The 24091-nt window shown below is 58.9% G+C and overlaps 1 protein-coding gene and 1 long non-coding RNA gene across 2 annotated transcripts; one reads left to right on the forward strand and one right to left on the reverse strand.

The window, feature by feature from the left end:
* Positions 1–1685: 1685 nt before the first annotated feature.
* Positions 1686–20513, forward strand: UCK2 (uridine-cytidine kinase 2). Its single transcript, XM_067001325.1, has 7 exons — positions 1686–1918; positions 10320–10479; positions 11382–11478; positions 12266–12408; positions 15868–15965; positions 17935–17983; positions 18486–20513. The coding sequence occupies exons 1-7, from the start codon at positions 1820–1822 to the stop codon at positions 18623–18625; spliced, it is 786 nt and encodes a 261-aa protein (XP_066857426.1). The 5' UTR covers positions 1686–1819; the 3' UTR covers positions 18626–20513.
* Positions 20514–20750: 237 nt separating this feature from the next.
* LOC136791342 (uncharacterized) lies at positions 20751–22728 on the reverse strand. The gene is made up of 3 exons (XR_010833131.1): positions 22547–22728; positions 21913–22193; positions 20751–21578 (listed from the first exon to the last, which is right to left on the reverse strand). It is a non-coding gene; the product is annotated as an uncharacterized lncRNA (long non-coding RNA).
* Between the last annotated feature and the right edge of the window lie 1363 nt (positions 22729–24091).

Genomic DNA, 24091 nt, shown 5'->3' on the forward strand with positions numbered 1-24091 from the left:
TGATGAAATGCTGTGATGGGCATCTCGCAGAGCCACTTGGCTCTGGGGTCAGGGACAGCACAGTCTGAAATGGCTGCAGCTCAGCAGAGGTTTTGATCTGCCTCCAAAAAGGGCAAGAGAGAGGCTGGCAGCAGTGAGGGAGGAGAACCAGATAACCTGGAGGTCACTGCGCACCAAAGGGGCTTTGCCGTTCAGATACAGGGTAAGAAGGATGAACTCGGGACAGCTCCCGGTGATGCGCAGGAACCGTGCTTGTGATCGGTGCTTGGAAATTGGCATGGAGCCGTGGGAACCCACTGGAATTCGTCCTCGCAGGAAGCTCTCGGCCGCATTTAGCACTTCCTGCCCGCGGTGCCATGCTCCCAAGCGACAAGCCGACACTGCTCAAGGGCACTTGGGAGCGGTGGACAGCGAGGCTGCACCTTCCCAGGAGATCCTCTCCTCATCCTTCCCCTGCATGGTGAAGGCTGGGATGTGGGACCCCGTCTGGCAGATGTTTCCACACCACTGTATTGGACTGGGAGAAGCTAAAACCTCACCAAAACTTGTAACCTTATGGATGGGGCTGGGAGGAATCTCAGTGTGTTACTTAGGCCATCCCCTGCCCCAAAGCAGGATCGACTCTAATCAAAATTTCTATACAGGAACTTGCCTAGCGTGTTTTTTTGTTTATTTGTTTGTTTGTTTTAAATCCTTGGTGGTAAAGAATCCTTACTCTCCCTAAACAACCTAGTCTGGGACTTAAACACTCTCACATTTAGCAAATGTCCCTTAATATCTATCCTGGATTGCCCTTGTTGAATTTGAGCTGGCAACATTTTGTTCTGGTCCCTACGGGTAGCAGAAATGTTTTCCCTGCTGTCTGTGATGTCCCTTCATGTATTTTTGAAGTGAGTGTCATGTGTTCCCTCAGCCATATCGTCCCTAGACTAAACCCAGAGTTCCCGTGGTCCTTCTGCAAAACCAGACCTCTGCCTGTTGCCGGAGGCTCCGTGTCTCCGCCAGGCCTCATCTCTCCCAAAACACGGTACCCGGCGGCGTTCGTGCCAAGCCGAGGGCCAGCGACTGCGTTCCACCTGTGTTTTCTGTGTCCCAGCGGGATGTTTGCCTTTTTCACAGCGGCACGGCATTGACTCTTTGATCCGCTGCACCCGGATCTTTATCAGCGAAAGGCTGGCCAGCCGGCAGGTTCCCCTCTCGCCTTTTCACACCGGATCGCTCCCACCTCAGTGCAGCACTTCGCACCCACCCGCGTGGCCCCCGCCCTACACCTCGCCGGGCCTTTTTGCCTTTGCCTCCCGGTCTCTGGGGTGCTTGAGGCTCCTCTGGGCCTGCTCCCATTTACCAGAGCTGCGAGAATAACCTTTATTCCCGGCCTTGGGCTTGCTAAGGAGCATCCTGTGGGCGCAAGAAGCCGGGGCAGGGGTGGGGGACAAACCTCGTGGGGTACACCAGCCTGAGACACGCTGAGGGGGAGACCCCGGGGACAGGCACTAAGGGACAGGGGCAGACACTAAGGGGCAGACACTAAGGGCCATTCCCCGGGGGACAACCCCCGGGGGACAGAGCCCGGGGCCGAGGGGCAGGGACCCGGGGGCCGCCTCGCCTTTGTCCCCGGGGCTGGCGGGGGGGGGGGGAGGCGCGGGGCCGGCGCGGCCGGGAGCCGGAGCATGTGCAGCTGCGGCAGGCACCTGGCAGGGAGCCGCAGCGCCGGGGATGTGAGGCAGGCGGGGAGGAAGGCCCTTGACTCATCAGATAAATCCAGCCCCGCCAGGAGAGCGAAGGCGGAGGAGGCGCGGCGCTGAGCACGCAGGGGAGGATGGCGGGGGACAGCGAGCAGCGGCTGGAGGAGCAGGGGCAGCCCAGCGGCGGAGAGCCCTTCCTCATCGGGGTCAGCGGCGGCACGGCCAGCGGCAAGGTGCGCCCACCGCCTGCGGCACCGGCTCTGGGAGAGCTCCGGGAGCGGCTCCGGGAGCGGGGCCGGGCGGCCGCCGCGCCACGTGCGCTGCGGGGCCGGGCCCGCGGTGGGGACCCGGCGGGGACACCGCGGCGGGGAGGGGGGGGCTCCGCGCGGGCACCGCCGTCCTGCTGCCCCTCCTGCAGCCCCTCCTGCTGCCCCCCGGCCGGCAGCGATGCGGCTGCCCTCGGTGCTTTACCCCCCCGGTCCCCCCTTCCTCCCCCCCCCCCTCCCGGTTCTTTTATTTTTATTCGGGTTTTATATTAATTTTTTTGGGGTGGGGGGGGACTCGTGCAGGAGCCGGCGTGGTGCGGGGAGCTGCTGACTCACGGCCCCGCTTCGCCCAGCTCTGGGGGGCGAGCTGCGGGTGTTCCCGGGGGGCTGCTGCACCCCAGCCGCAGCGCCGGGGCTTTGCTCCGCAGCCCGGCCCGCTGCGGGGAATCCCTGCTTGCTCCTGCGCTCAGCCCGAGGTAGGTCGCTTTCTGTCCCAATGCTGGAAGAAATATACTTTTTTTTTTTTTTTTGCCCCCTCCTCGTTTAAGAGCAAACCCACAGCCGACCCATCCACCCAGCGCAGAAATTCTCCCTGCTTTTTTTAAAGGGGAGAGCACCCATGGAAGTAGGAACACCTCCGAGATATTTCTCGCTAAGGGCACTGAGCGTGGGCCGCCACATGGAGACAGAGCCTGGTGTCTCTGGGTTCGTTCGTGTTCGGAGGGGGCCTCTTTCTGGCTTGAAGGGTGGCATAACCCAGCTGCTGTGCCCCAGCCCGTAATAACAGCGTTTTGAGAACGTGTCGCCAAGTATCCTATTGATTCTTGGACCGCAGATCCTCCTGCGAGGAGGAAAAATCCAGATATAACAGGGAAGGGATGGCGAGAGAGGATGCAATCTCTTCCACTGGGAACCAGGGCTGGGTTGTTCCTGCGGCACGGCTCTGGTGACTCAAATGCGCTGGGTTTGTCTGCTCTCTGATGCGTGGGGCAGCCTCTCGGTAGCTGTCCCAATAACATTGTGTCTGGCGCTGCTGAACTGTTATGTCTCTGAACACTGTGTCACCGGCCCACAAGGTAAAAGCAGTGATTACAGTACAATACGCCGCAGTTGTTCCCAACTTCAAAGTGAAAATGCTTTAGCAGCAGCAGGCTGCCTTAGAAAAAAAAAATAGGGAAATGGTTCTTTCTAACTAGAGAGATGTACTAGCTGGCTTTTCCTGTCTCTCAGCTTTGATTTCCCCCCCCCTCCAGTGCTTTCTGGCTGCTAAAAACCTCAGTGTGGTGCTGCCCGCTGAAGGGAGTCCAGCAGATCAGTACAAAGTTTGTGGGAAAAGGCCGCAAGAAATGTGCTGCCAAAAATAAAATAAGAAAAAAAATATATATATTTTTTTTTTAAAAAGCAAGCTTGCTCAAGGAGAAGCAATAGGAAGAAAGGAGCGGGGGCTTGCACACGTAGACCCTCAGTTGGTGCTGGGATGCTGCTGGGATGCAGCTGCTGTGGAGGGGCTGCCACGGCCCTGGCACGCTGCGGGAGAGCGGCTCCCAGCCGGCCCCCGGGAGCACAAGGCTCCTGGAGGGAAGGCGAAGCAGGCACCTTTCCCACCGGGAAGGCGGCAAATCCGTGCGACCCGCCTTCGCACCAATTGGGGGTTGTTGTCCCAACACACCCCTTTGGCAGCGCACCAGCCCCAAGATAACGGAGGGCGTTTGCCGGCCGAGGGCCCCCCCCCAGCTCCTCCCACTGCTGCTTTTGTTGAGTCTAAGATGGGGGGAAAAAATGCTCCGCGGTCCCCCCCACGTCCCTCTCCGGGGCCGTGGAAGGCAGGGAGCCTGTTTGGAGCTTGCCGCAGCTTGTTGTGTCGTGTGGTGCCCTGGGTGAGCTGGCTCCCGAAGCCTTCCCCCGCGGGCTCGGGGCAGCGCTTGGCTGGCGTTTCTTAAAGGCAGATTTTTGAGAAGTCGAATCCAAATGCTGACTGCTGTTCCCTGGTGAGCAAGAGAGGCTTGAGAAACTTTTAAGACTGAGGTAGGAGGTAGAAACCTGGTCATCCTCCTGCATTTGGGCCTGGAAAGAAACCTGGACTGCGCTGGGCGGACAGCCGGGGAGCGGCAGAGGTGCTGGGCAGGGTGGTGTGCTGCGGCCCCTCAGAGGGCAGCACCAGAGCTGTGGCGGCTCCTCCCAAAAGCTTGATGGGAGACAGAGCTTCTCCCTTTGTCCCACTAAATCCAAGCCATGTCCAGCACAGGCAAAGCGTGCTGCCGTCTGATGTGGAGGAGATGACTTGGCATTGAGACCCCCTCCTGTGCCAAAACCAGAGAGGACTGCAACCGCCTCACTCCCTCAGAGGGATTCCCAGGGCTGGTGGTAGCGTTTTCGTTCATGCTAAAAGCCTTCAAAGTGCTCTGCTGAAGCTCTAGTTCTCTTCTTCTACTCGTGGTCTTTGTGCTAACAGCTTCTTCCCTCCCTCCCACGAGAGACTCCTGACTACAAAGCACCGCAGCATGCGAGGCAGGCTGCCAGGCTGGAGGGGAGCTCAGCAAGGTGATTACTGGGATGAGCTGGAAAATGTCAGGGTATCTCCTGGAGGTCTTCAGGTGTCCCCACGTCAGCTGAGCTGCTGGGACCCTGCGGCTCTGCCGGCTTGCTGCCAGCGGCATCTGGTGCTGGGGTGGCTGCAGGGGTGGGGAGAGCTCTTCAAACCCAGGCTGAAGCATTGATTGCTTGGCCCCACGTGATGCGAAACGAAGTGCTGATCGCTACCTTCTAGCAGCAGGTTGTAAGAAAGGAGAGATTTACAATGGGCTGAGTGCTCTCGCTGGCTGCTTGATGATGTGAGGGCTGAACATGGGTGCCACCGGGGCCTGGTGGCTGCGCTTTTGAGATCTTTAATTAGTACATAAAGTAGTAAATGTCTGTTCGAACGTGCAGGCCTAAGAGTTTCCAGCCTGCAGAGCACCAAAACTGCAGTGTGTGTTCAGCCAGGTGTCTTCTTTGCTGCTAATCCTCAAGGCACTTCTGCTTTCAACACCAAAACTGCTGTTTGGGGCCGATGTGGCCAGGCTGGAGCCAGCCAGGAGGCTGAAGAAGGCACTGGGCAGGTGTGACAACCAGTGTCTTGGTCCCCAGGCAGTGAGTGGTTCCTCACAGCTCCCCACGGAGCAGTTCCCTCTCCACACAGGGTTTCTTGTACGACCGAGAGCTCAGACCCCTGCACTAGCAAGGGTTGAGGTCCCCCACAGCAACCTGTGGGTCGTGGCCACTGTGTCACCACCTGGATGCCGGGCAGAGAAGCCCAGGAGAGAGCCAGGAGCGATCCAGAGGCTTGCGCTAGCCACGGGAGCCTCTGGAGGAGGACTCGCAGGGACTGCAGCAGCCTTGTGGTGGTTCAACACCATTTCCTGGTGACGTTTCGTGGCTGGCAGGAGCTCCGGATCACAAGGTCTGACTTCATAAACGCTGGTGTCAGAGTGCGCTAGAGACTCATCAAACCTTCTGGTAGAACACTGCTCTGTGCCAGCCGCTGACCAGCCTGAGACGCGGGGCGTTTTGATGGGTCAGCCCTTCCCTGGGGCCGACCGAGTATGTGCAAGCTCGCTAGGGAGCCTCTCTGGTGTTGTCCCACGGGCTCCAGAAGAATATCTTGCAGCAAAAACAGGTGGATTAGGAGGGATTGTGTCAGGGGGGTTGTCTTTCTGCCCACACATCGTCTGTGTTCAGATCCTCTGCGTTTGCGTGCACCTGTTTGTGCTGGAACCCAGGACTGCTGATGCCGTGTGAATGAATAGGAACCTGGCTGTCCCAGTCCGGGACTGCTCAGCCTGTGGCTCGCAGAGGGAAGGGCAGGAGTGGTGAACCTGCCTGGGAAAGCTCTGGGTGGAGGCCTGGCCTTTTGGTACGAGAATAGCAAGTTTCCAGTCCCAGTGCTGCCGTACGCATGTGCTTTGTTAGGACTACAGAGGACTGCGTGGGTCACGAACTGGCTCTCTGCAGTTGCAGGCAGATGTTTAATAGATGCTTTGGGACCCTTCCCAATTTGGCATCTGTTCTGTGTGCCACCCCAGTCCACTGAGTGCTTCCTAATACTCTATAATTAATATAACCTTAGGAAAAAATCAACAGTTAGTGTGCTGCAGGAGATGAGCTGTAGAGAAAGGCAGTGTTACTAGGGTCCTGATTTCTGGGACTCGGTTGAGTAGAAGTCCCAGGTGATGTCTGGAAAGGAAGCCATGCCCTGTGCTACCGGGGACATCATCCCAGCGGTCCCTTGATGTGACCTTAGGGGAAATCCTGCCAGATCCCAAAAAGGGAGACTTTAAACTACAGGTGTGATGAGGACACCTGGCCAGGCTCCTGCAGATCACAGGGTCCCGCCTGGTGCCTGCAGCACTGTCCGGCTGCGTTCTCCCCAGTACCCATCTGAAGTCGTAATTCACAGCTACCCAAGAGGGACTGCGGGCTAATCTGCATAATAATATTGGGGAATTAGTCAGCTGAAGTGTATTTGAGCGGCTGGCTATAGGCCATGAGTGAATATGACTTAAATATGTAATGTAATTAATATATTTCAACTAAATGTCAGGCTTTGAACACCCTTCTGCCGGGTTTCTTCCCTGGCGCACCACCTCTGTCCTTTCAGGAAAATATGCTGGTGTTCTTCCCCGGGTACCCCCTGTGTCTTCCCTTCCCAGCAGAATAAAGCTGTGCTTCTTCCTTAAACACTAGCTACTTGTGTGCTTGGTGCAGAGGAGGAATCCTGCAAGGGGAGCTGCAGCTGCTTCTGCTCAGGAACGACATCCCCGAGCTCTCTTCTCGAGCTGGGCTGTGCAGATACCTCCCTCTGAGCCGTCCGCGTGTGCTGCGGGTTGGTTCGCACAGCTTTCCCAGGGACCAGCTCGAGCTCCAAGAACGATGGCAGAGCGACCAGGGCTCCCTGCCTGCGTGCCTAGGAAGTCCTGCCTTGGCATGGTGTGGCTGGCGTGGCAAGGGTCTGCTCGGCAACCTTGGAGGCTCAGAGGCTGCTGTGTCCTGTCTATATTTTGGTTTTAACCAGGCTCTGGAGCCATCCTGCTTGCTGGGCATGAATCAGCCCCAGCATTTGCTTTGGGCCGTGACGAGTAAAGCTGTGTGTGGCTGGGGCATGCGTGAATGGTGGATGGCCAGGGAAGAGGCCGAGCAGAGGCAAGGAGGCCTTTCATGCCATGCCTCTCACCTTCAAAGCGTGTAGCAGAGCTAGAACTTGGGATGAGGCCCAAATCCCGGAGTTTCAGTGTTGGGATTCACGTAGAGCATCACGGCATCTCCCTCAAGTCATTCCTCTGATTGTTTCTGCGCTCCTGGGCTTCTCAGGGAAGAAATGATTTTCTTCACCCCCGAGAGGAGTGGTTGCTGGTGGGAGTTAGGAAGAGGAGTTAGGAAGAGGGGAGGAAGGAATCGGGGCCCAGGTTGTCCCTTCAGGTGGGTGCTGGGTGTCAGCACCACGCATCCCCTGGGTCACCGTCCCACCAGCGCATCCAGGCTGGCCTCATCCCAGCGTGGTCCTTCTTAGTCATGCTTTGGCCAACGTGTCCTCCTGGGCACCTGCAGGCCTCCCCAGAGCCCAGCCACCATCATTTGCAGTTACGAGTGGATTTTTCACGCTCCCGATTAACTTTGGCCACGTGTATGTACGTGGTGCTGGTCTGCGAGAAGGGGTTTGAGCAGGACACTTGCGTCACTTACTTGGAAGATGTTTCCTGAGGCTGGGAGTTTCTGTTCCTGCTTGTAGGGGAATTTGTAACCTCTGCACTTCTGGTTTTTCTTCCTCCCTAGCGTATGCTGTTTGTCGACCAAGGGGAAAAGCTGCCTGCCCAGCTATAGGAGCGTTCGGGCTGGCATCAGGGAATGCCTGTCACAAACCGCCCTTGTTCCTGCCACAAGTGATCACAAGGAGGGGAAAACCCCTCCGCACCAAGACCCGGGGCAGACGCTGTTCTTACCAGCCCCAAAGAGGCTGGGGGAGGCCTCCTGGGGCCTGCTGTGCCACTGGGCTGGAGGAGCACGCTGTGTCCCCCGCGGGGCCTGCAGGGAACCAGGGTGACACATGTGCCCCTTCCCTGAGCCCAGCTGTGACGGTCCTGCAGGGTGTCCTTGTGATCTTCCCCGTCTGCCGCTTCTCGCAGCTCTCTGAAACCCACCAGAGAAAAGGGAAGGGGTCCAAAGCAAGGGGCGCTTGCCACGCCAGAGCGTTAGAAGGTGAATACAGCCGGGATATGCTCCAGTCCCCTTGGGCCCCAGCGGGAGGGCCTACGTGTGAGCCAGGCTTTATGTTCCTCTCTCCAGCTGCTGAGGGTGACTTTCTCTTTTGGGTTTTTTTCTCACCATCAGGTGTCTTAAGTTGGGCATCGTGGAACACGAGGGTGATTCTCAGAGCTGATGGGGACTTCTTGCTTTCCAGGATCAGTAGCCTAGGCATGAGCGTGCGTAAGGCAGAATAAGGGCTGGGAGGAGCTGTCTGATGCTGTGAAATAATTTTATTGTCCATCTGTGTGCTGAGGTCCAAGGGGAGAGGGCAACTTGTGTGTTGGTTTCGCTGATCTGAAGGAGCTTTGCTCCCTTCCCCAGGCTGGGGAAAGCAGTTTCTGGTGCAGATCCTTATGGATCCCGCTGATCTGCGGGCTGGGGATCTGTCCTGGAGGCTGCGCTGGAAGGTGGCTGATTAAAACTTGCATAGAGCCTGGGAAATCTGGTGTCCTCGGCAGCTGCGGCCAAGGCCGAGCCCTGCTGCGCCGTCTGCATGGGCAGCGAGCAACGGCAGCGGCGTCCAGGCGAGAGCGCGGGGAGGAAAAGCGGAGGAGAGGCACCGTGCATGCCCTGTTTTTGCACAACCTATGGGATACAGCTGGATAAGCAATAGGGCTGGAGAAGGATGTGGGGAGTGGGAAAACAGAGGAAACGGAGAACGGGGGCTCCTGCTCTGTCATGCACGCAGGTTGTGCGTGCCGAAGAGCCGGCGCCTGGCAGCGGCTCGCCGCGGTGCTTTGTTCTGGGCGCAGGGCAGGGCTGCCGACGTGGCTCGGGGAAGCACGGCTCGCCCGCCCGAGAAGGTGGGCGGGATGCTCAGGGAGACCCCGACCCTGGCCTGCAACCCGAACGTCTGCCCAGGGCCGCGGGACCGCTGTCGGGCAGCCCGAGCCGGTTCGCTGGCTGCGCTCGGCGGCTCTGCAGCAGGGCTGGGGCTGACTCACAGCGCGGCGCGGTCGCAGGCAAGTCAGGTCAGCCTGGCCCGAGGGGAAGGGACGCTCTCTGGGGACAGCAATGCCGTCAGATCTTCCAGCTTCGCAGGCAAACTGCCTTGTCCTCCGCCTGCCGGGGCGACCTCCTCTGCCAGGCGCGCCTTCCCCTCCTCCTTCCCCTCGCCACCGCTACCTGCAGCGCTGCCTCCCGGGGCTGCCGGCCAGGTACGGGGCAGACGGCCAAGCCAGCAGCAAGACAGGAGCATGGATAGAGCCACGGGCAGGCTGGGGCAAGCGAGCCTCTCGCTGCAAAGCAGAGAGCTCGGCGGAGGGTGTTTTTGGTGACCGAGGCCAGCAGCAGCTCAGCTGGGTGTTTGCAGCGAGCATGATTCACGCGGGAGGTGAAGCGGCTCAGCTTGGTGCCAGGAGCACCCCTTTCCCCCCGGTCCCAAGTCGGGGGGATGCTGGGGGTGGATGGGCAGGGGTCCTGCTGGTGGCAGAGCACTGCCCCCCCTGCCTCACCTGGGCTCTCACTGGCCAGGGCAGGCAGCAGCCAAGGCCTCCTGTGACGAAGGAGAAGGGACAGAAGCGCGCTTTGGGGTTTGACGCCGTGCTCTGATTTGTGTCTGGTGCAAGGTGTTGGTCCCCGTGCCAGTGGCACTCGTGGGGATCTTGTGCCAGCAGCCAGAGCCACGTGGCTGTTCGGTTGCTGGCTCCGCAGTGCCCTTTGCTTTGCTGTGCCAAGAGGCACCAGGATATGCTCACAGCTGCTCCTCCCAGCCCTGGCAGCTGTGGCAGAGCTCTGATAAAGTCCCAGGGCTCTCCTCCTGGTATCTTTTCATCTTGGGCTGTACTTAGGGTATGAAGACAACCTGGCCCTGCCTCTCTGCAGATTTTTTCTTCCTCCCTAGCCATGCAGCCATGGGGTTTCTGGGCTGGGGGGATGCTGCTTGGTGCTGCTCTCACACCAGAGGGTCCCATGGTGATGCCCTTGAAGCGCACTCTCTGTCTTTGGCTGTGCCTTCGAGTAGACCACAAACTCCTGGCTGAAGGTCCAGCAAGCGGTGCCCCATGCATGCCGTTACGTGGGGACATTCTCCCCACGTGGGTCAGACACCACTGCCCCTGACTTGTCCCCTTTGCTGTTCTTTTCCCAGTCCTCGGTCTGCTCCAAGATCGTCCAGCTGCTGGGCCAGAACGAGGTGGACTACCGCCAGAAGCAGGTGGTGATCGTGAGCCAAGACAGCTTCTACCGGGTCCTCACCTCAGAGCAGAAATCCAAAGCGCTCAAAGGCCAGTTCAATTTTGACCACCCAGGTGAATGAGAGAACGGCACCGGGGCCCTGCCGTGGGACGGGGTCTGGGGTGGGAGCCCCCATCCCACGGGCAAAAAGCCTTGCATGGACACCAGGACTCTGTCTCTGCATGGGGCAGGCTGGGGATCTGTGGGTGGCTTAGTTAAGCCCTTGTGGAGCTAGGAGCCTTGTGTCGCCGGTGGGGCCACCTGTGTCTCCTGCAGCACAGTCTCTGTCTTTCTGGGAAAGCAGCTGCCTGTGGGGTGGAGTGCTTGGGATGAGGAAGGGCAGGTTGTGAGCTCTCAAGCTCCTTAAGGTGCTCCTCTTCTCCTCTCTGCAAAAACATGCCCTGGTTTGAAAACCCTTCTGGGTCAAGACCAGGGAGATCCAGCCTGGCACAGCCCCCTGGAGCCACCAGCTCCATGTCCCTCCTTCAAGGAGGGAACCGTCTTGTGCAGCTGCCCTGCAAACCCTTCTGCTGAGCTGGCTATGCCCTGCTGCTACAACAGGGGCTCTTTGAACTGTCCCCAGGCTTGGTGGGGAAATTCCAGAGCCACTGTCCCCTCGTCCCCACGAGGACAATGGCTGCAGGCAGCGAGCACCGAGCAAACAGAGCCCTGTCTGTCTGGTGGCTCAAGGCTGAAACACTGCTCCAGTCTCTGCGCGGGCTGGAGCCCCGGAGGAGATGCCTTCCCGAACCCAGGCTCTCAGCGCTGCCGTACAAGGATGGTATTGATTTCTGCAGACCAGATCCCAGGCCGGTGCAAAGCAGCAGGGCCCTGGGCTTTGCAGCACCCGTGGGACAGGCAGGGCTTTCCTCCAGACACACCGCCAGAGCCACGAGCAGGGTGCCAGTGGCTCTGTCTAGGCTAAGCGCGGCGTTGCGTGCGAAGCCGCCTCGGGTAACGTTTGCTCTCTCCTCAGATGCCTTTGACAACGAGCTGATCGTGAAAACACTCAAAGAGATCACGGAAGGGAAGACGGTCCAGATCCCCGTCTATGACTTTGTCTCCCACTCCAGGTCTAACAGCCGCTCCTGCTTTGCCGCACCTCTGCTGCGGCGCGGCACGCAGCCCTGCCGCCCCAACCACCCGCCCCTCCGCTTGTGCCAACCCAAAGCTCCCACGCTAACGGCTCCAGGCCTCTTGGTTAGAGGATCTGAGGCTGTCACAGGCACAGTCTCGGGGTCTGGAAAGCTGCACGGCCATGTGATGCCATCCAGCAACATACAGGCAGCAGTGGAGGAGGGCTACGGCCCCCCACCCACACTTCCTCTCCCCATACACTGTGTTTGTGGCTGTAACAAGTATTCCAGGCTCAAACACTCCTGCACTGCCAGGAAAAGAGTTCTTGCAGCTCTTGCTCCTGTAACTCCTCCCTTGCATGCGTTCAGCTTGTTTTTGCATGCCTGCATTGGTCGGCATGGCATGACCCTGCTCCTTGTCCTGCAAAAGCGCTGTGGCATCAGGGGAGCAGAGCTGGCCCCTGCGGGTTCCCTGCGCGCAGGCTTCCCGGGCTTTGCACCTTGGCATGTAATGCTTGCAAGCAGCAGCTGGCCGAGGCTGGGGGAGAGGGGCTGGTCTGCTTCCTGCTCTGCCGTTTGTCCTTCTAGGAAGCGTACGTATGCCTGGGATTCCCTTCACCGCGGTGGGGTAGGTCTGCTCTCCCCTCGGTCGCCCCCCCTGGTGCAGCAGCGATGTCCCAGGGTTGGAGCAGCGCCCAGGAGCGCCGCTGTTTACCCCCACCCCTCTTGGCTTGTTTTCCCCCCTGCCAGCACGTTTTTGACTCTCCTCCTTCTCCTCTGCTAGGAAAGAGGAGACGGTGACCGTCTACCCCGCCGACGTGGTGCTCTTCGAAGGCATCCTGGCCTTCTACAGCCAGGAGGTGCGGGATCTCTTCCGCATGAAGCTCTTTGTGGACACGGATGCAGACACTCGGCTGTCCCGCAGAGGTGAGGCCCAAACTTGCCCAGTGCAGCAGGGAGAGAAATGGGGCCGAACTGTGGCTCCTAGAAACGTGAGAGAAACGTGGCTCCTAGCAGGGATCCAGCAGGGGTTTTGCTGCCTTGTCCAGGATCCCTGCTTTGATGCATGCAGCAGTGCAGCTCCAGAGTGGGCTGTGTCCTCGCGTGGCCCCGTGACACAGCAGCCGCCACAGTCAGCTGGTAGCAGCAGAGGAGGGCGCAGTGGGCAGAGCGGGGCAGCTCGACGTCTCAGTCAACAGGCAGCGCCCGATGGATCCGCTCAGGACCCGGGGTATGGGTGTGCTCCGAGGTTGGCAAATGGGTGTGAGGGTGTCCGTCCTGGGTGATGCATACAGGGAGTGTGCTCGTACGTTTGGCCTCTGCAAGCACAGCAGCGTGGAGTCTCTGTGCTCCTTGGCACTGGGGTGAAGACTGTGGGGGCGAGGAGCCCTAGGAACCACAATGTCCCTCTGTAGGACTCCCCACGTCCAGCTGGCTTGGCTGCACGTTGCTGGGTGGTGCAGGAGGAGCTCCAGCTCTGCCACGTCTGCGGAGCTAGAGCCGCCTTTAAGAGCGGGGTTGCTGGTGAAGCGCCTGAGCCTCCTGGGTGATCGAGAATTAGGGGATTCTTGGGGCAGAATTCAGTTCTGTCTGAACCGTTCCTCCCCGTGCCTGATCTCTGACAGCCTCCCCAGCGTGGCTGGGATGCAGGTGGCTTAGAGGAGGGGTCCCATGCAGGCCTCTGTGCTGTGACAAGAGAAGCGTGTCCCAGTGCTCCAGCTGGGGACTGCCTGTGTGCGTGTAGGACTGTCCCACTCAGAGCCAGAACTGGTCTTGCCTGCTCAAAGCCCTGCAGCCGTCCTGCTGCCAGATGCACAGCCTCCTCCGTGCGGGGATGTCATCGGCACTGATGAAAAGCTGCTCTTTACGCATCCTCCTTGACCCTGCCCACTGTTCCTGCGTGACTCATGCGGGGAGCTGACGGCGCACTCGTCGCAGGGAGACGTATTAGCGGGTCACAGACGCACGTTTGCAAGATCCTGCAATGCGAGCCTTATCCCGTAAACAGACTATGCAGTACAGGCCCTTGGGTACGCAGCCCGGCCAGGGGGCAGCCCCGTGTTTTTGGCAGTGCCCTGTGTCAGCTGTCCGAAGGCATCTGTGCATCTGCAGCGCCCTGTGACCACGTGTGCATCCTGATCGCACTCTGCAGCGCCTGCTTCAGTCACTTTGTGCCATTCTCAGGGATTTCTCCCACCCAGCATCAATCACTAAAGCCTCGCAAAGGGGCAGCTGGGCTGCTGCTGGCTGGGTGAGGCGCTGGTGTCTCCTCATCAGGGCAGCCTGTCTGCCTCCCGGGAGGGAGCTGCCCGTCCGTGTGGCGAGTCTCCTGGCCTGCCGTCATCAGTTGGTAGGACCACCACAGCAGCAAGTCTGTTTACTGTACGTCTCCCTGGCATTGCTGGGAAAGGAAAGCCAGCGTGTGAGATGCCGAAGGTGTAATCATGTCCCTGGAATGTAGCTGGAGGCGGCTTGTAGCAAGAGCGAGTCGGAATCCTGCATTGTGACATGGCCCTGGGCCGTCTTGCTCTCCCAGAAGTCCTGAAGAGTTGCAGCAACGGGCTTTTGGGCTGGGTGGCGGCAGGAGATGAAGTTCCTGGAAACGTAGCTGGCAGCTCAGTTAATCAGTAGCGCTGGGGTTCAGTACGTGTGACTTGCACTGCCCCCATCGCAGCATCTCTCCCAAGAAAAACACTGCCACCAGAGTGCAAGGGCCCAGGTCTGCCAGGTGCCTCCAGCAGCCTGGTCCGTGCAGAGCTGCTTCTGGCCAAGGTCCCTCGCTGCCCTGTCCTGTGCCAAATTCCATAAAAAAAAAGACTGAGCCAGGTGTCACATGCATTTTTCAGGTCTGATTTGAGTGATGCCTGCTGGCTCTGGACGGGTGCTGACGTGTCCTTGGGACAGTGGCCTGCCCTGCGAGTAGAGGGTGATCCCTCCAGATAGGGCTGCAGGCTCCTCTCGCTGGGACGTGTTGCTCTGGGGCCAAGTACAACACGGCGGGTGCTTGATTCGCGTTTTGGGGGTCATTGCCCTGCGGTGGTGTGCCCTGGGAGCAGGCAGGAGAGCTCTGCGCTGCCAGGAGCACCCTGCAGCCCGGGCACTCACCCTTGCAGCTCGCGGACCTCCTGCACTGCCCCAGCGGGGTGTGCAGCGCATACACCCTCACCGTGCTGCTGCTTCCCTGCCCCAGAGCAGCCAACAAACAGGGTGTGGGACCTGGGAAACAAAAGTGTCTCTGTCTTGCCTCTTTTTTTTTTTTTTTAATTTTCCTTGCATTTTTTTTTTTTTTTTTGTATTGTTTGTGCTGGGGCTTGCTCCCGCTCTCCAGAGAGGGCAAGGAGCTGGCTAGAGCAGCCTGAGCTGGCCAAGCCCTTCCAGGAGCTGGCCACTCGGCCAGCCCCTCGCCTCCCCACGTGGGGCTGCGAAAAAGCAGGCAGTGAGGCTGCCGGCCGTGGGCAAACCGAGCTGCGGGGACGGTGCCAAGCCACCATCCGGGGAGCAGCACGGCCTGGCCCTGCAAGCAGGCGGGGGCTGGCTGCCGAGCGGCTCGGGCGGGCTGGCGGCACGGTGGCTCGGCTCGGCTTGGCACGTGGAGGAGGCTGGCTCCCAACCCAGCGCTGGGGAGAAGCCAGGCAGCCCCTAGGGGAGAGCCAAGACCCGTCTGCTCGGCCCCGGGGCTGTGCTGGCCCTCACCAGGGGATCGAGTTCCTGCTGGACTGGGGCACGTGCCTGCGCTGAAGGGGTTTTGGACCGGAGCTGGCAGCAGCCCAAGCGCCTTGTGCAAACAGGGTGCAAGGCCTGAATGGCACAGCGAGCAGTAGGCAGCCTGTTCTCCTGCCTCCTGGCTTCCTCCCGGGCTGATCTCCTCCCAGCACGGCATCAGCTTCTGTTTTTGAGAGCCTGCTTTGCCTCCCCGTCCCACTCAGCTGGGGACAGCACGAGGAGGCCTGGCAGAGCTGCGTGCGTGGGTTTTGCTCCCCTCGGCTCTGCAGACCTGAGCTGAAGCGTGCCTTTGTGTGAGCACACAATGAATCCCAGAGCTTCTCTCTTTGTGCACCTTTCCCTCGGGATGACGGGGAGAATGCTCTGACCCCGGAGGGAGAAGAGGGGCACAAGGGCTGAGGCTGGGGACAGCCAGGACTGGGGTGGCACTTACAGCGGGAAATGTGCTTGCAGAGCTGATGAGGGAGGGAGGCCAAGGCAAGCCCTTGGCTCCTGGGAAGGCTTGGAAGTGGGCTGGGTGTGCTCGGACATGTGGGCAGCAGCTTCCAGGAACACGGACCGTAGGGAAAATAGCAGGGTGGCCGGCCAAAACCTTGCTGAAGGGAAGGGAGGTGGAGAAATTCATGTCTAGGCTCCTGACTGTGCTTTACGCCTTCCCCCCAGTGCTACGAGACATCAGTGAGCGAGGCAGGGACCTCGAGCAGATCTTGTCGCAGTACATCACCTTCGTGAAGCCTGCCTTCGAGGAGTTCTGTTTGCCAGTAAGTATGGGGAGCAGCACACACAGGAGCCTGCCAGAAAGGCCTCTTTCCCTGGCCAGCTCATCAGACAGGAGCATTTCATGTGCCGGAGCTCTCTCCCTGCAGGCGCTGGCAAAAAAAAAAAAAAAAAAAAAAAAGAAAGGGGGGTGTCAGTGCTGGCCGGGGCAGGGCGAGATGGGGACTGTTTGTACAGCCACTGCCATCCCGGTGAGATCACTGTCCCCATGGGAAGGCAGACACGGCAAGAGAAACCCCTCCCAGCACGGGGTCAGCCAAGCCAATGCCAGGCAGCTCAGCAGATGCCAGCCAAGGATGGATGATCCTCGGCTGCATCTGGCTGGGGAATAGGTCCCTGTCCCCAGGCAGTGACCACCGTGCCTGCCTCCTGCTCCGGGCTGTCCTGCCTGCCCTTTTCACCGTGTGCTGCTGGCTGGGTGCTTGGGGGAGCAGGGGAGCTTCTTCCTTTGCTCTGTGCTGCAGGATGTGGCCTTGCAGGTCGCATTTCCCACCTGGTGAGAGGTGAAGGTGTAGAGCAGGTGGACCTTGCTGGGGACCAGGGTTGCAGGGCTGCCTGGGGCAAGGAAGTGACTTTGGGAGATGATAATTGAGGTAGGAAGCCAGGCTCCCTAGCAGACAGGGACTTTGAATGCAGGAGAGCACTGCAGTCCCAGAGAACTTGCAGGTGGTGGAGCGTGTTTGCAGGTCCAGCCATTGCACGCCTCTCCTGGCCACTGCTTCATGGAGAGGAGCCTGCAGCTTGGTTCTTGAGACTTTTCAAGTTATACAAGGCATTTCTCATTCTGGAGGAACTGAACCAGGAGTTCCACAGCCTGGAAACTGAGGGCCAGAGGTGCTAACACGAGCTGAACCTGTGCCTGATGTTTCTTGCCCACAGAAACATCGCTGTGCCTGTCCGTGTGGCCAGCTCTGCCCCCTCCCGTGAGAGGGACCTCTGCCCCTGGTGAACACCAGGAGGGGCCTGGGCTCCAGGGCTCCCTTCTCCCTGTCTCACGCAGATGTGGCTCTGTGGACCAAGGTCCAGTGTCGGTGTCAGTCCCAGAAAGGCTTTTTCAGGGAGGCAGGTCCAGCTGGGCGCCTGACAGGTCCCCAGCAAGGTGAATCCCCAGCTTTGCAAAGCAGCAGACACTGCATCAAGTCTGCTGAGGAGTGTAGAAGGGTGAAATGTGAAACAAGGAGGGTAGAAAACAACTGCCTTGTGCCCACCCACCAGCTCTGGACTGGTCTGCTCCCACCTGCAACCCAGTGGTGGGCTTGGCTGCAGAGCGATTATGTGGTTGTGGAGCAGGCTCAGCACCCACTGCTGCTGTTACTCAGCTCCGAGCGTGTCCTGGAGATGTTTGATAGGGCTGGAAGTGCCTGGAGGTGTCAGATCACACCCTTGGCCCTGCAGGCTGGCTTGCTTGCTGATTGTGGAGCGTGGCTGTCAGGAAGCTGATCAGCTGTAAAAGCTGGCACAAGCTGGAGAGGAAACTGAGACTGGCACCTTCAAGCAAAAATAGGCCGGGACTGGCATCCTGAGTCAGCCTTTTTTTGCAAGTGTTGCTGGTAGAAAACTTCTCCCAGTTCCCAAGTAGATCAGCCCTGCATGTCCACGCAGCCCAGGCATGCCAATTCTTGCTCTTGTACCAAGTCTGCCTGGATTTGGGGTGAGGTTGTTCCCTAGAGCATCAGCTGCTGGAGTGCTGTGATCACGAGGCTTTGTTGGGCTGCTTCTTTCTGGAATTTGTCTGAGCTCAGGGAACTGAAGTCAAGGTGCAAAGTGTGGCCCTCAAAATGCAGAGCAGAAGGCAAAGAAGAGGTTCCAAAATGTATCATCAGTATCAACGCGCCTCCCAGAGGGTTTGGGCTTGGTGAGGGGAGGGACGGGACCTGCCGCAGGAAGCGGTGTAATGCCCCAGCCTGGCGGCTCTCCACTTTCCCTGTAACACAATGCTCTCTTTCTTCCCAGACCAAGAAGTATGCTGACGTGATCATTCCCAGAGGAGCAGATAACGAAGGTGAGCAGACTCAGATCTTGCCGTTATGTCCTGGTGTTACGTAGGAGGTAGCAGGGGCTGCCACGGAGGTGATTCAGCCCACGGCCACCCGAGAGCGTGCTGGTACCTCGCACGCACCGAGCTGAACCCCTGCCCTGTGCTCCTGCCTGGTGCATCGGTGCCTGGGAGTTTGTGCTCCTCTTATCAAGCCTGGGAGCCCGTCTGTGTGCAGTGCCTCCAGGCAAACAACTCCCAGCTCATCCCACGCACAGGGAAAGCTGCCTCTCCGGGGCCAGGCGTGCAGGGGCGGTCAGGTCTCCCCCTGGCTGGAGCCTGCCTGACCACGCTGGCCAGGAGAGAGGGAATGAAGTGGCAGTGAGGCGGCTCCTCCCCGCAGGGTTGCAGCTCCCCACCGTGGGATGGGAGGCGGTGAGAGCAGGGTCATCGCCTCCGGCTTGGCTCTAGTTTTCTAGAATCCTAACGCAACCTCTCCCCCGTGTCTCTCCCTCCCTTCTGCTCGCAGTGGCCATCAACCTGATCGTGCAGCACATCCAGGACATTCTTAATGGAGGACTCAGCAAACGCCAGAGCAACGGCTACCTGAACGGCTACACTCCTCCCCGCCAGCGGCAGCCCTCAGAGTCCAGCAGCCGGCCTCACTGACCCCGGGCGGCAGGCGTGAGGCTGGGGGCGGAGGGCGCTGGGGCCCTGCCACTGCCCCCCTGTACATACTGTCTGTTCATTCCCCCCTTATCTATTTAAGAAACCAGACGGAGACGAATGCCTTTAATTTTGTATGTTGGAAATGCCGAATGAGAAGCAGCCGGCTGCTCGGGAGCCTGGACCGCCCACAGCTCCTGGCCTTGCTCAGTAACTCCTCCAGCATGGAACCGGCTATAAATCTCTATAAATATAGAATTGCTCTATTTTTGTGTAAATGCAGAATAACGTAAAATTACTTGCCGTAAGGTATTTGCCAGGCTTGGTGTTGCTGGGAGGGGGCTGGGAAGAGGGTCAGGATGGGAAGAGATGCTGGGGTCAGGATCCTCACCTCGTAGACGAGAGGAAGAGCATCCAACAGCTGCTTTAGTATCACTGTGGTCTCCTTCCCAGGGAAGGGATGAGCTGTGCTGGAGCAGGCAGCTTCAGTGTCACGCAGACTTTGCGACCAGGCTCTGGTTGCCCCCTCCTGCCGTTGCCGTTCAGGTCCAAAGCAGCCTGGTTTGGGCTGGCGGGCACTGCACAATGCCACGGGGAGATGGGAGAACAACGTGCAATCCCTCCCCTGACTGTCTCTGCAGCTCCAGGTCTCAGTTCCTCAACAGCATGCTTGTGGGTTTCTGACACCCCTTCCCCTGCTGGCGTGGGGGCTGTTGTTGCGCTCTCCAGCAAAAACCTGGCAGGTGAGGCTGGGAATCCGGTCGTGGGCACGGCAGCTGGTGCCTTTAGCAGTCTTGCTGCCTGGCTTCTGTGGGTAAAGGACATGGGGTGACACAGCCCTGCTGGAGCTCAGCCGTGTTTGGGGTGGGACTCCTAGCCAAGCTGCGGGCTCAGCCCCATGGGTCTGTAAGACACAAGAGAGAAGCAGGCCCTACCAAAAGAAAGGGACAATGGATGCTGGAAAGCAGCTGCAAAGCTTCCTGTGGTGGGGACAGCAGTGTGTAGCAGTCTCCCTAACATCTGTCTCCACGTGTCACATCCACAGGTCCCAGCTGGATGCCCCGGGGTCCCCTGTTCCCCCCTTTTCAGAGCACCCTCTCGCCTGGCCTGTGTCCCTTCATCGTGTGCTGGGGGAGGACACGGTGTCCCCACAGTGTCGTGCTTGGGGCTGCACTCACTCGCTCGGGGTGAGAATTAGCCTCCCCTAACCTGGCAGTGCTGCAGTAGCCCAGGAGAGCCCGGTGAGGCTATTCTGCAGAACCTGGAGGGCAAAGTGGGGCAGATGGGCTGGGGCAGGGGCTTGGTGGGAGTCAGGGATGAAAGGGGATGTGATGGGATGGTAGCCGGGAAAGATCAATTGGCACACGCTGCTGGGATTGAGTTGCCCCATCAAAAAACAAGTCTCAGAGGCATCCCACAAAGCCTGGAGCAAGGACCCTCTTAGCCTTGCTCTCTCTGATGGTTTTCGCTCCTTCCAGAGCATTGTTCTTGCTCTGCATGGTTAAAAGCTTAAGACTTTAGAAACCCAGTGCTCCATCACTCTCCAGCCCAATGCGAGCCAAGACGAGCTTTGATTTTTAACCAAGAGAACAAGAAAAGAAATTCCTCCCCAAGTCTGCTGGGGCAGGCTTATTCCCTCTTGGTGTGTGATGGGGGCTTGCATCAGCTCTTCATCCCCCTCGCTGTCTGCAGACACCCCCCGAGGCGTGACAGCTTTGTCATAGTAAAGAGCTGTCACTAGCCGAATTATTCCAGCTACAGCATGTCTGCCACGGGTAAGATGGACCAGAGCCCTACAGGTCTGGAGAGGTTCCTCAGGGCTTCAGTGGCCAAGACAGATCTCAAAGTAAATCTTATCTCCCCTCCCCTGCAAATAAAGACAGCCACTGTATGCTGGTGTTTCTCATCTTCAGTTTTTGGTGCTGCATATTGCTGGCTGTTGTCTCAAAAGCTGATGGGATCCTGAGCTGCATCAGGCAAATATTGTCGGTAGATAAGGGAGGTGACCCTTCCCAGCGCTGCTGAGGCCAAACCTGCAGTGCTGCGTCCAGTTGTGTGCTCACAACAGAGACATGGACTAACAGAGACATGGAGCTACCAGAGAGGCTCCAGCAACGGGTGCCTGCATAGGAAGTGGCCCATAGGCAGGTCAATATTTGGGGCTAGGTCTGACTGCTGCTGAGGGCAGCCTGTGGGTCCCCTGAGCAGCTGCCACAGAGGTGTGGGAGCCTACTAGTCTCCTGTGACAGCGGGAGGTCTCTACAAAAGAGATTGATAAAGAGTGACATAACCCACGGAGTCCTGGGCACTCACCAGCCACTGCCACCCCCCAGGGCCAAGGGCACCCTGCCAGGATGTGGTCTGTCCTGCTGGGGCGTGGGCGCCTGGGGGGCACCTCACAGCTCTTCTCTCCCAGCCCAGCTCCCTCATTCCTCTGCAGGTGTGTTCTCTAAAACCTGCACTCAGCAGCCCTCACTTGCCCCACTGCCTCCCGTGTGGCTGTGCCCCAAGCCCCTTGGTACCAAAAGGACACAAGTTCCCGTATGATGATCGGATGATCTTTATTCAGCTGGGAGAAGCAGTCTGCTACCAGCAGGAATTTCCAAGAGTCCCCCAGCCAGCTCTGCTGCACACGCATGCTCCTGCTGTCCTCTGTGGAGCAACGAAGCAGAGCCACGTCCTCTGGGATGCCAGCAGCCCCAGCGGCGCCTCTGGGAGGGTGCAAAAGGGGACTCTCCTTGGAGGTCCTCATGAGACGAATGTTGATTCCCCGCTGGCTGTTGTGCTGGCTGGGCACGGGCAGCCCACCAGGGGACAGCTGGCAATATTGGTGGCGCCCATGCAGGGAGGAGGTGATCAGGGCAGTGTTGGCATCCAGTTGTCAGGGGGGGGTGCCTTCAGCGCAGGAGCCTTCGGAGGGCTGAGGTGTGTCCTGCCTCACCGGCTTGCTGTCAATCTGAAGAGAACTGACTGTCAGAGGGGTGAAAATGCTGTGCCAGAATTATTAGCCAGGCACTTCCTTCCACCTGCGTCTTTTCCCGGTGCGATGCCTACCCTCGCATGGGCCTTGGAGGTCCTAAGTCCAAGGACTACCCCAACAGGTCATGGGCATTCCCTGGCCACTGCCATCTTACAGGGACGTGGGCAGCGGCCGGGACGTGGGCCCCTTCTCCTGGGTCATGGGCTCCTACGGGGCAACCCTCAGCCATGGGTGCCTGTCCTCTCCTAGCTCCTCTCCCCCCTTCTCCTGGAGCATCAGCCTCCCCAAACCCATGGACAGCAGCACTCACTCTCTGCGCTGCCTTTCCTGTCGCCGGTACACGGGGTGCACGCTCTAGATGAATTTGCCGGGGGTACGCCAGGGGGCTCTTCTTTTCCTATCCTTGTTTAGTGCCTTCTTCCTCGGCTGTGGGAGCCCGAGCTCTTGCACGCGGAGCTGGTAGAGGTGCCTCAGGTACCACACCATGAAGGCAGTGTTGGCCTCCATGCGGCAGAGCAAGGCGTAATCACACAGAGCGTCCTTTCCCCGGCGGTCTGTCCCCGCAGAAGCTGAGGCCCACCGGCCTGTTGCCTGGAAGCGACAAGAGAAGAGGCACAGTGAAGGGCATGGATGAGGGCTCGTGGGGTGGAGAACTGTCCTGCTGGGCTCGGCTTCCTCGGGAGCGCCCAGCCTCGCAGGACTGCTCCGGGCAGCCATGGGGGCTCACAACAGCGCCGGCAGGCCCTGGGCCGTGCCGGGGGCTCCCTGCGGCTGGGCGAGTCCCCGGCGAAGAGGCAGAGGGCCTCTCGGGGCCTGCTGAGGCTTCCTTGTGCCTGCTGGGTTTTGTTCTTTTTTGTTCTGGAAAGCCTTTGTGGCCAAGGTCCCGTGGGTCCCCGCTCCCCGCAGGCTGGCCCTTTCCTGCACGCCGCGTCTCCGCCACTCACCTGTCTGCGGTGTCTCTGTACTGTTCTCCAGAGGCCGAGGGCAAGCAGCCCCACGCCGAGGAGGCAGATGGCGTCCCCGTTATCGCAGAGCAGCCAGACTCTCCCGCCCTGGGCAAGGTATTCCCAGAATTGGCCCAGGGGGTCGGGCAGCTCGGAGGGCTGGCGCTCGGTGCCAACGGGCTGTTGCTTTGGGCTCTCTGAAGGGACCATAGGGACCATGGTGTTCAGCCTGAGGCGGAGCCTGCTGGGGCAGCTGGAAAGGCCGAGGCTGCAGGGCCAGTTGGAGACCTGGCGCTTGGGGCCAAGGCTCCTGCTGACCCTGACCCTCTCCCAGCGGCGCTGGCTGCGGAGGCCCTGGCCGCACGAGCGGAACAAAGCCATGGCCAGAGCCACGGCCAGGAGGAGAGCCAGGCTGAGCTTCATCCTGCTCTCTCCTCAGGAACACAACAACGCTGGAGACGGCTGTCACGCTGAGCAGAGCTCCGGCAGTGACCACCAGCACTAGCAGCTGTGCCCAGCTGCGCCCAGCCGCAGCCTGATGTTATGCCGGGCCCTGTGAGGTCACAGGGCCCGGCGCTGTGAGACCGGCAGGTGACGAAGGCCGTGGCGAGGCTGGGGAGGACGCGGGCAGGCGGCCTTCGAAGCCTGCCGCTGCCGCTGCAGTCTGCACGGGGGGTCTGCCTGCCCAGCGGGGCGGTGGGCCTGAGCCCCCCGTGGTTTGGGCCGTGCCCTGGGTTTCTCAGTGCGAAGGAGCCGTGGCCAGAGCCACATCCAAGCTGGGCAGCCGTGGCACGGTTCTCCTCAAAACCCTCTTGGGGGCAGAGTTGTGAGAAAAATCTCAAATAATTTTCTTCAGACAGGATCTTCGGTGAAGCTATTTTATTCGCGATTGCAATGGCGGGCGTCCTGTCAATTAGGAGCACGTTTTAGTAAACAAATCATAACCTTTTATTCCCTATTACCCGATGCCTGATCACCTCCCCTGTTTCCTCATTGGCTGAGTACTACAGGTTCACAAGCTACTCGACGCTCCTCTATACCATATATGTAAAATTTGTCTTTTTTTTCAACCCTTTAATTTCTCCTTTCTTATGTTTTGAGAACTTGTGATCTTTGTTTTACTGTTCTCACACTGCTCATCCTGTTTTTCTGAAGCTTCTACCTTATTTTGGAACAGTGAGGCCTTCTACTGTCCACTTATCTACTTAGCATTTCTCCTTGTTATGACTACACAACTACCTTTGAATACAGAAAATTAGTTCTCTACTGCAAATTAGTTGCTCTACTGCAAAAACACAACTTTGTTTCTCACAATTCCCCCCTCTTCTTTTCTTACTCCTATTGTTGTTTTTGCACCTCTTCACATACTGCAGTCTTGAGTTTTTCCAACATTAAGGTGCAGTATTCTTCTTTGGATGTCACGGGGAATGACAGATATGCAATGCCGTTATTATTACAATACTAACAAATAGTTGTTTGAGCCAATTCTATTCAGGTAAACACAAAATTAGTTTCTCCCAGATGTTTCTAAATCCCCAGGAAGTG

Source organism: Anser cygnoides, chromosome 8, assembly GCF_040182565.1.
Source record: "Anser cygnoides isolate HZ-2024a breed goose chromosome 8, Taihu_goose_T2T_genome, whole genome shotgun sequence".
Classification (NCBI taxonomy): domain Eukaryota; kingdom Metazoa; phylum Chordata; class Aves; order Anseriformes; family Anatidae; genus Anser; species Anser cygnoides.